Raw genomic sequence first — 10,745 nt, 5'->3', positions numbered from 1 at the left:
CCCTTGCACTGCAGAAAACTTAAAGGGATAAATAGTTACTATTGAACAACAATTAACAAATTTGTATAAACTTAGTCAGCACTTCTTGTTAAGAGAAAAGTGCCAGAATAAAAAGGGAAAGAATAGCAAATGATCACAAAAAAGGAGGTTATATTTTTGGATCTTTTCTACTTTGAATTCTAGTACTGCAGCATCAATTCAACTTGAGCAATTTGAGTTAGATGCTTTTTCTAAACATTTTTTTGCTGTCTTTTCAGTCTACTCAGTGTTCTGTATTTTCAGCCTTCAAGCTAGTGTTGCCCATGTAGGTCCAGTTGTGATTCTGGGTACTTAGCAAACGGAGTTAACAAAACCTTTCATAGCTGAACTGAGATAAGCGCTCGTATCCTTCTGAATGCTGGAGAAATGGCTCCTTCCCGAGCCAAGACTCATCACAAAAAGTCTAGAAAAGAGAAAGTGCTGAACTGTGAGGAGAAAGCCAAGTCTGTGGGAGATCCCAAGACCCCTTTGGGGAGACCATGGGAAGAAAAGAGTAAAGGCTGCTTGGTGGGCAAAGAGACGTTGCCTGAACAAGATGAAACCCTTGACCAGGACGTGTTGAACAGCCAGAGTGTGGTGAGGCTGAAGGGAGGCCGACAAAGTGGCCACAAGAAGTGTTTGCGGGAGGAGAGAGCCTCCAAGAGCAATGATCAAAGAGAATGTGGTTTTAGGAGGAAATACGGAGAGCAGTTAGGGTCCAAAGTGAAGAAAAAAGAAAAGGCCTCCAAGCAACGGGGTCTGACACCAGGACAAGGAAGCGATGGCAGTGCTGGAAAGGAGGGAAAGGCCAGTGTGGAGAGCAAGAAAAAGACTTTTAAAAGGAAGGGTGGAAAGCGTCCTGTGGGTGAAGAAGTCCCTGGGCCAGAGTCTGTAAAGTCCTTTGCCATGCGAAGTGTGGAAGGCTCCTCTGAGCACCGTGCCTTGCACCGGGAGGCACGCGGGGCCGGGCCTGGGGACAGACGTGGTGAGAACCGCAGCTCCAAGGAAGCTTCTGCCAGGAGGTCGGGCTCTCGATTCCGAGGCAAAGGTGGGAGAAGAGGAGGAAAGGAAACTGGAAAACGTACCAGGATTGATGGCACTGAAAGTGCAGAAGAAAAGATCCTGGAAACTTCAAGTGTCTCCTGTTTGGAGTCCAGCAATGAAGCTCATTGGACCGATAAAAGAGGTAAAAAGCCTGGAGCTGGCAGCACTGAAAGCAGTGAAGAGAAGAGATCTTTGGAGGAAGATGGTCCCAGTGAGAAAGAAGTGATGTTCGAAGTGCTTCCTGTAGCCGAAGGAAAAGGCTGTGAGAAGCTGCCCTGTGAAAGCAGGGAAGCAGCTAGTGAAACTGAAAGGGAGCAGGTGACTATGGATGAAAGGGAGGAATGTGAGGATGAAGGCTTTGCAGGATTAGAGGTAGAGGAGAAACTGAAGAAGCAGGATGACACGCTAACACCAAGAAAACCTCTCCTAGCCGAGAGCAGTGAGGAGGAGGAGGATGCAAGTGTTTCAGGGTCCCAACTCAAGCGTTCTAGCAACAGAGAAAATGGCAATAATGGAGAAGTCAAGGAAAATGCATTAGAAAAGGACAGTGGTCAAGACAGGTTAAAAGATGAACACGCTCATTCTAACAGCAGTGGGGAGAACAGCACTGAAGTGAGCACTGACAAAGGAAAAGCTGTAAGAAGCAAATTGCTGTCTAGGGCTGTGAAAGCAGAACTCCACCACATTAACCTTAGCAAAGCACTTCAGGGAAGTGAAGAAGAGGAGAAGGTGGGTGGTGAAGAGAGCCCTTTGCTGCGCAAGGAACAAGTGGCATTGAAAGAGCAGCCCAGGAGCTGTGAACAAAACAAAGTGGAGGGACATGCATGGACAGACAGGTCTTCCTTAGACTGCAGCACGCAGGGGTTAGCAGTGGTGACTGTTACGAACAAATGCTTGTCTTCATCCCAAGTCCTTCTCAATACGAAAAGCAAAAACAAAGATGCTGAGCTGAACCCATTAACAAGATGTAAAACAAATTCTGCCCAGATGGCTTTGGAAACAAACCCTCACCCGAAACAAGGTGAAAGCATCTGTTCAAAATCTGCCATGCTGGAAACTATCAATATATTTAAGGAGCCTGAAATAGCTCAAAGCTTTGCAAAGAAAAGATCAAATCTTTCAAGTATTTCAAACTGCTCCTCTGTTACAAAAAAAGCATCTCATAATCACATCCCTTGCAAGAGGAAGAAAGTTAGAAAAGTTGTTGGAAGGGTTAAACTGGCTTTAGGCCAGAATCTAGAGACAGAAAAAGAGGAAGAAGTGATTGCAGATGCACCTTCTGAAAAAGAAAATGTGCAAGATGGGAAAGGATCCAAGCACTCGCACACCCTTTCTGCTTTCAAAAGAGTCACCAGCTGGCTCAGTCAAAAACCTGCCAAGAAAAGAAGCCTGAAAGCTCGTCTTATGAGTGTGGCACGTGCAATTGGTATATCGGGATGGCTTCTGAAGAAATTTGGGAAAAGGAAGAAGAGCAGCAAGCCTTCTGGATTCAGGAGAATGGCAGTCAGGGTGGTGAGCTCCTCTGGGTTGGTTGGTAGGCCTGGCAAAACCTGCCCTGGTGCAGCGGGACATCTGGGGATGGATGAGCTGAATGACCAGGAGTCTTCTTGGACCCTGGAAGAATGGAAAGGCGGTGCTGAAAGGACAGAGGAGCTGAGACATCCTGATCTGCCTTGTAAAGGTTCCCCTCTTCATGGAAGCAGTTCCTTCCCACACTGGGATGAGGAGGAGGAAGAGAACGATGTTGCTGATGCCAAGTTTGCTGTAGTGTTTCCTAGAGTCCACAGCGTTGTTCGGATGGAGAGTTCCTTATCTGGGTGCTCTAGGAGTGATTCTTCCTTGGAGGAAGTGAGAGCTCCATCAGGCAAAACATCTCTGATGCCTGTGCAACAGGATTGCAGGTTCAAATGTGACATTTCCAAATCTTTGATGGAAAAAACCTCCCAGAGAAGGAGCCAGCAATATTCCTGCAGTGGTGAAATATTTGCATCAACAGCAGGCAGTGCAAGACAGGTGAAATGCACTGCAATGCAGTACAGGGTGAGTAGACTTACGAGCTCCTCGCCTCAACAGAGCAAAACTCCTGAGGGAGCTTCCACATCCCAGTTCTGCACTGCTGGGCAGAACTTGTGGTCTCACCACAAAGACATTAAACTCTCCCTTTCTTCAGAAGCATCTGGAAATTGCTATTATGCTCTGGGCCTCTTCCCACAGCAGGAAGAGGATTCAAAGTGTGTGACAGATTATTCCAGTGAAGTAGATATCAAAGAAAATACAGGTGTCCTTCAGACTGCACAAGCAAAAGCTGCATCTTGCGTTCACTGGTCTCAGCAGCAGGCTCAGGGCTGTGATGCTGCAGCGTGGCTGACCTCTGAATTGCTGCTCCCACGGCTCACTATAGAGAACCTAAGCAAATGGACCGTTTACAAAGACCCACATCTGTCAAACTGTTGTGGGATGAAGGACTTCAAGGATCAGTGGGAAGCAGAAGATACTACTGAGGATATATTGGACATGGATCTAATGCAGAAACAGGTACAGGTGATGACTCTTTTGGGAGTCATTTGAACGGAGTGGTTGGGGGTGAAGCAAAGCTGATTTTGAACACTATGTCTTTGTATTTCAGGTGTGCATAAGTGAAGAGGACAGTGTGGAAATTGAGGAGATTGAAGATCTAACTGAGCTGGAGTACGTATGGGCAGCAGGGTTCTGCTCGAAGTCACGGGGGCTTTTTCGATATCCTTTAAAGATCCTGTTGGCTCAGCAGCAGCAAGAACATTGTAGGTCCTTGGCTAGCACTTGAGAATAATAGAATAATTTGGTGCAGACCCTAGTCGAGGGGAAGCTGCCCCAGAGAAAGGCAAAGTAAAGCCTGAATAGCACTATGTAAGTCATGCACCTGCAGCGAGTCAGGTGCAGGGGGGACTCCTGGTTCTATTGTGCACTGTGTCCCCATGATCTGCTGCACAGAGCGCCCTTCAACCTTGAGTGTCACACAGCAGGCTTTTAGACACACCTGGGGAGCTCTAGGTCTCCTGCTAAATTATTCTACTTCATAGATAGTAAAAAGGAGGTCCTGAGGTTGATGTGGCCTCTGCGATGTTGAAAAGGGACAGAATGGGGAATTGAACTTTTTTTTTTTTTTTTTTTTTTTATGGAACAGATAGTAAATCAGGAAGCCTTTCAGGATGAGAGGCACATTTCTGTCATATTCCCATCAGCACTGATATCCATGGCTTTTCCAACTCCCATTGCCTGCCACTGTGGCAAACTCAAGCCCTTAATCTTGAACAGGTAGCCTTAGCATGCTGCTTGGAGAGACAGCTATAAAGGAGACATGAGTGTGACATGGGAACAGGCTGGGTGTTCTGAACTTCGGCTGCTTTATTCTTTCTTATGTGGTTAATCCAGACAGGTTGGAAACACTTAAAGCCAATGAATAGTCTTATCTTCTGACCTCTTACAAAATTCCTGCAAGGGGAGAAAGGTTAAGATTAAAACCTGTCAGCTGCAGGCTTCACTTACAAGTCCTTTCGTTTGTTCCTAGGGAGGTCTGTGAGCATTCGGTTCTGCTGTGTCTGAAGAAGAGGTTCCATCGTGATCTCATTTATGTATGGGTAGTGAGAGATTTTTTCTGCAGTGCTCATTGATTCTGAACAAAAAGCTTCAAGAGCAAGTGATATTTCACCAAGTAGCACAAGAGATGACCTCTTCCTAGGAAGAGTGATGAGGGACATACACTGTGTTCTCTCAAAAAAGGGGTAGCATGAAATGTTTGCGGTGAAATCTGAAAGCCCCAGAGTTTCTCTTAAATTTTGGCATTTGTTGCCATCTCTTAAGTGCAGTTGTGTTCGTTTTCTGGCTCAGCTGCTCCTAAGGGAGAGAACAGCCCTGTCCTAGTAAAACTTGCGGATCTCAGGATGAAACTTGGGGGTTTCAGCAAACATTTCACAGTATTGCAGAGTGGTGCTAGAGGAAGGGTTGTTCTCTTTAGCCCTTACAGCCTCAGGCGTGATATGTCATGTGGAGCCTGGAGAATAGGAAGTGACCAAGAAAAAAATACCCTTTTATCACATAATAATGATATCGTTTTGAAATAAATGTACCACTAGAAAACCTCAGTATGCCCTGAATGAGCTGGCAGCATAGTCAGAGTATATAGCATTCCTTTAAGTCTCATTTTAAGCCTTGTGTTAGTAGGCGTGTTCCCAGACAGTAGTATCCCTCATTCAGAATGTTCTAATAAACCCCAGGCGTAAGAAAACCTTTTTCTCCTGTTCTTATTTTTGACCTAGACTTACATTGGACCGATACTGGTTTCTGTGAATCCTTTTAAGGACCTCAATATCTACTCTGAAGATGTGGCTACCCAGTACCAGCAAGGGAGTCTCTCTGAAAATACCCCGTATGTTTCTCTGATAACTCCTTAGACTCCTTCCCCTTTGGTCTCTGGAGACTCTTCTAGTTGTTTCAGGCTCCCTGATATGCAGGGAAAAGGCCACTGGAAGTGAGCCTTCCAAAGTGGTGTTTGCCTGACCCTGTGATACTCAGAGCAAATCTCTTGAGCTCAACTTTCTTCATAATGATGGAAAATCCTAGGTGTGATGCTGGCTTCCAGCAGTTTGTGTTTTCCATTGCAATAACTGGCACAGTGCTAGCACTACTGGAGCTGACAACGTAGGCAGGTTCCTCTAGTGCAGGTAAGACTGTTGGGGCCACCTGTATCAAACACCACAGCCCAGAGCTTTGCTTGGTTTGGGTTGAAGAGGCCCTGTGAGGACCTGGGCCTTGTAGTGCTTTTTAGCTGACTTAAAGTCAACAAGAACTCTGATTTCCCTGAGTCCTTGCAGCTCTCAAATCATAATCTATCCTATCTTTAATGTAGGTGACATGAGTACCCTTTCAGTGCCATGTTTTTGTGGCAGAAATGTGTGAATCAGTTTAGTTAACTGGAATTTCCCTTTTGTGCAACTAGACACATCTTTGCCATAGCAGAAATGGCCTACACGTTATCCCAGTCATCAGCACAAGAGCAATGTGTCATCATCAGGTAAGAATGAAGGCACTATTTTTATTTGTTTTTATTTATTTATTCTTATTTTATTTACTAAAACTTTCCACTTTGTAATTCACTGACCATGAGCTTATCACTCAGGCTCCTGTGCAAAGACTGTGAGTAGAGAACATAAAATGAGACAGATTTTTTTTTTTTTTCTTTCACTCTGCACAAAGATAATTTGAATTTAGTTTCTCTTGAGTTTGTGGAAGAAAAGGACTTTGACCTTCCGCAGTGGGTTTTTATTTGGGCTTCTTTTGACATGTTGCCTCAGGGTTTCAAACAATACATGACAAATCTTCATTTATTGTAAAGCATTACAACTTCACTGATTTGCTGTAACAGGATCTGATGTGGTTATATCAGGTAAATCTGTTTTGACTCCTGCTTCCTTAACTCTTTTTCCTCCAGTGGACACAGTGGATCAGGTAAAACAGAAGCTGCCAAAGCAATTGTGCAGTACCTGGCCATGCTCTACCAGAGATCAGACAGCTGCAGGATCACACAAGTAAGAGGCCACTGAGTTTGTGCTGTGATGGTCTGGCAAGAAATGGAAGCCCAAGTTAGTGTAAGAAGCCCTATTATTTCTGATGTTTCTCCATTCCTGTTTCTCTGGGCTTTGGATGGGTTGTGGTTCAAGGTGAAGCTGCCATGAAGCCAGAGGCACAGCTGATTTTCCTGCTTTTGTTTATTTTGGTATCTAGCAGCCCTGGTGCTGGACAGGCTGCTGTATCTGAGCAGAAGGATGACACCTGCCTCGGGGACCTTATAACAGAGTCTGGGAGTTAAATCTGAGCAAACTCAGAGCAGAAGTAATGTGAAAGGTCATTGCAGTGAAGGGGAAAAAGCTCATATTGGTACTTATCCATGGGCAGAGATAATTAGACCATGATAAATTCAAAAAGAGGCCCTAAGGCAGCTGGAAGTAATTCAGTCAAGTCCCATCTTACTTGGATTTTCAGAGTAACAGTTACTTAAGTTCCTTTTGGTTTAAAATCTATGACTCCTACGAGGGTGTTCTCGCTCTTTTCTTCAAGCCCTGCAATGTCCTACCTATTCTGGAGAGTTTTGGGAATGCCAGAACCATTCTTAATGACAACTCGAGTCGTTTTGGGAAGCTTCTGCATGTCCACCTGCAACAGTGAGTTAAAGGGACATCATGGGATGCTGCCCTTCCCAGCTGTCCAGGGGTTCTTGGGTGAGGAAAAGCATAGCAGTAGTCAAGGATCATGCAAAAACCCTCCCGCCCATTTGGGATAGGAGAAGGGTGAGTTTAATCCTCTACTTTTAAGTTTCTTCTGCAAAATAACAGATATTTACCTCTCAAAAGGGGAAATAAATTACGAAAATAAGAACATCTGAACTTTCTTATATCAAGGAACAATCTAGATCACTATTGTGCCTCCAACACTGGTGAGAAGTGTCTGCTGAGGCAGCAGAGCAGACCAAATGTATAAAATGCTTTGCTCTAACAGTCTAAAAGCCCTCAACTGCTTTCAGCTCAGAAGCTTTTCAGAGCCTGTTGTGGTTTTCCAGTTTCTTCTTGAGCTCGTGTAAACTGCATTCATCTGCAACAGGCTCTGCTGAGTGTTCTACAGGTCTAACCTGTTCTGTAAAAAAAAAAAAAAAAAAAAACCACCTCTTTTTGTTTTGAACCTGCCTCTCTAACATTTTTAACTGTTGCTAGGCACTGAGCTAATGTTTTTTGTGGAACTGTCTATTATAACCCAAAGGTTTCAGTCTTAAATAATGGTTAGCTCCTTTCAGTGTAATAGTCTGATCCAAAACACCAGTGTTGGATGTCTTCAAAATTCAGGCCGAGTTGGTCAGATTGTACCCTTGTTTCCTGGTGTCAACTGTCTGCTAGACCCTCTGATAAATGATGTACAGGAAATCTGTCACCAGCCTCTTACAGAGTGTCTCCTCTTTAACCCAGTGGGACCATGGTGGGAATGTCCATCTCCCAATACCTGCTGGAGAAGTCTCGTGTGGTGTTTCAGGTAAGGACTGATGGGTCCCTCACTCGCTTTGTATTATTCATATCTTATGTTAAGTTCACTGTTAAACAAAGGGATTGGGAATAAGCATAAGATTTCCCTCCCATTTCTTCTGTTAGCAAGAAATATGTCACAAGGTGTCCACTTCTCTTATTCAAATGAAATAGGAACTCTCTCAAATTCAAGCAGGTTGAATCAAGCCACTTATTAGGGCTTTCTCACCCAATTAAGTCTTTCCTTGCCCAATTTTTCATCATGTCTGGAGTCCAGAAAGTCAGATATTGGAGCCCTGTGTAAGGAACTGCTCTCAGATGCTCCTAAGGTATCAGTGAGAAATGCTGGCAGATTTTCAAATGACCTAGTTCTTAGGTGTTTTCTGCCCTTAAATCACTGACGTGAGTGTTTGTGTCCACTGCCGTGCTTGGTTTGTGGCAGCGTGGTTCCAGGTCCCTAGGGTGTCCTGGAACTGAATTTAATTCTATAATTAATCTTAATTTCTTAACAGTGAGGGTGACAGAGCACTGGAACAGGCTGCCCAGAGAGGTTGTGGAGTCTCCTTCTCTGGAGATCTTCAAAACCCGCTTGGATGCAGTCCTGTGCCATGTGCTCTAGGTGTCCCTGCGTATGCAGGGGGGTTGGACTAGATGATCTCTAGAGGTCCCTTCCAACCCTAAGCATTCTATGATTCTATGATTAATTCTATAAACTGTGTATCCCATTAGGCCCATGGTGAGAGGAACTACCATGTGTTTTATGAGCTACTGGCTGGGCTGCCTATGGAGCAGAAAGAGGAGCTCTACTTGCAAGAGGCAGAGTCTTACTTTTATCTGAACCAGGTGAGTGGGGTGATGATGCTCCAGCTGATAGAGCAAAACTGTTGAGACTTCCCTCTGATTAGCAAAGCCCTTTAGGAGGCACCAGCCAACTTTGCTTCCCTCCTGATGTGCCCCTCAGAGGACTCTGGTTGGCTCTGCTCCTTCTCCCACCTGACCCAAGAAGGAATGTCTTGGTGTCTTGTTTCCTCTTTGTTCATGGCCTCTGCAGCTCTCAAAGGAAGCTTCTCTTTTAAAAGAAGTCCAGCCATTGTATGGCCCCTTGGCTCCACCTCGTGGTGTGGAAATCCCTTGCTTGGCACCTTTTCTTAGTGTGTTGGGTTTTTTTTGTTTTGTTTTTTGTTTGTTTGTTTGTTTTTCTTCTTCTCAGAACTAAACAAGGGGATTTTTTTTTTACCTTCTCCAAAATGCACTTAATTAATTGACTGAGTCACTGGATGGGAATTCTAAAACCCCTGCAGTAAACTTTTCATTCAGATTCATTTGCAGCAGAAAACTGTTCCCTAGACCTTTGGCAAGTCATCATCTTGGAGCCCAGTTGTTTTTGCTTGAGAGTTGTTTCCACACTCAGGGCGTTAGAGCATCTGCAAGATGTCTTTCCTCTTTCAGCTGTGTGGGTCAGCTTTCCCAGGTGAAAAAACAATCTCTTGTATAGCAGCTGTGGCCATTTGAGGATGCTGGACACATGATTGCTATCATCTTTCTTTCAGGCAAGGAAGGGGCAAGTAGCAATGACTCAAGGATAGAGGACAATTTAAGGGCCTGTCCTATCCAGTAGACGTTTATTAGGCAATTGCTAAGGGCTAGAAAACTTACCTGCTTGAGGGCAAGTCTGTGCTGAAGTTTGGTAAAACACATTTGCCTACCAGCTGGGAATAGCTGAGAAGGCTCTACTGGTTCTGAGGTCTGCTGGCAAGGTTGTGTTGACTTGTCCTGTGCAAAACTTGCACCTGTCCCAGCATTATCCTGCTAGAACCTGCTGGATTTGATGCAGCTGCTCTGATAGGAGTTTGGGATATTTTCTCAGCCCAGCCAGCCCTATTTGTAGAGGGGATGTAGCTACCTCTGCAAAAAGATGCTCTTATATTCCCATAGTGGAGGTTTGGTGGTAAAGGCCTTGTGTTGTAAACCAGGTCCTGTGAGGTGTGATGTCCTAGGGTGATGGTGGGTAGGAGCATGTCAGCCTGCTGTGGAGAAGAGATGGAAAAAGATCAGATCACGTGGATAGTAGTAGCGACTGACAAAATCTCTCTTAGATCTCAGGCTTGGCAAGAAAAAGCACAAGAGCTGCTGGGACCTCATTTTTTTACTTATCTGAATCTGATGTCAGTTGGGAGCTTTCTTCAGAGACAGCTCTTGTACACAGACAGGTTCTACGGACCTTCTTGGGCCAGGACCTCCAAGTGCTTCAGGATCACAAGTAGCTATTGGGGGTGTCACCCTTGTAGAGAAAGGCATGAGAAATATGGGAGTGACCTGTGCGTAGTGTCAGAGGTGACTGTGCTCTCTGTGTATAGAAACCCATTTGCTTGGCCTCGATACATCAGGTTCTGGTACCACCTGGGGTAGTAACTCTGGAGGAGATTCCAGTATCGCCTCTCCTGGCAAGCTGCTCTCCAGCAGCGGGCAAGGGGTGTCTGTGGGCACCCATACTGGGAGCATCATCAAAACATGTTCCCTGTGGGCCATAGGGATCCTGTTCTCAAACACTCCAAGGAGAAAAGAGACTGGTCTGCTGTGAGTGCTGAGCTCCCACTAGTGGCAGCTGGCTGTGGTGTCTCTGATCTTTCTTTTTCA

The 10,745-nt window shown here is 45.1% G+C and overlaps 1 protein-coding gene across 1 annotated transcript in view; it reads left to right on the top strand.

The window, feature by feature from the left end:
• Positions 1-369: 369 nt before the first annotated feature.
• Positions 370-10,745, top strand: part of MYO15B (myosin XVB) — a 40,341-nt gene continuing 29,965 nt past the window's right edge. The window contains exons 1-9 of the mRNA XM_088535965.1: positions 370-3,597; positions 3,689-3,750; positions 4,610-4,673; positions 5,358-5,467; positions 6,038-6,112; positions 6,530-6,626; positions 7,156-7,259; positions 8,055-8,118; positions 8,838-8,951. Coding sequence (XP_088392091.1) covers positions 406-3,597; positions 3,689-3,750; positions 4,610-4,673; positions 5,358-5,467; positions 6,038-6,112; positions 6,530-6,626; positions 7,156-7,259; positions 8,055-8,118; positions 8,838-8,951 — 3,882 coding nt within the window. The 5' untranslated portion in view covers positions 370-405. The remainder of the gene's footprint in view (positions 3,598-3,688; positions 3,751-4,609; positions 4,674-5,357; positions 5,468-6,037; positions 6,113-6,529; positions 6,627-7,155; positions 7,260-8,054; positions 8,119-8,837; positions 8,952-10,745) is intronic.

The sequence above is a fragment of the Tinamus guttatus genome, unplaced genomic scaffold (genome assembly GCF_059628265.1).
Source record: "Tinamus guttatus ecotype Peru unplaced genomic scaffold, ASM5962826v1 Tinamus_guttatus_pri_ptg000649l, whole genome shotgun sequence".
NCBI lineage: Eukaryota > Metazoa > Chordata > Aves > Tinamiformes > Tinamidae > Tinamus > Tinamus guttatus.
This window is presented reverse-complemented; position numbering and strand designations above follow the sequence as displayed.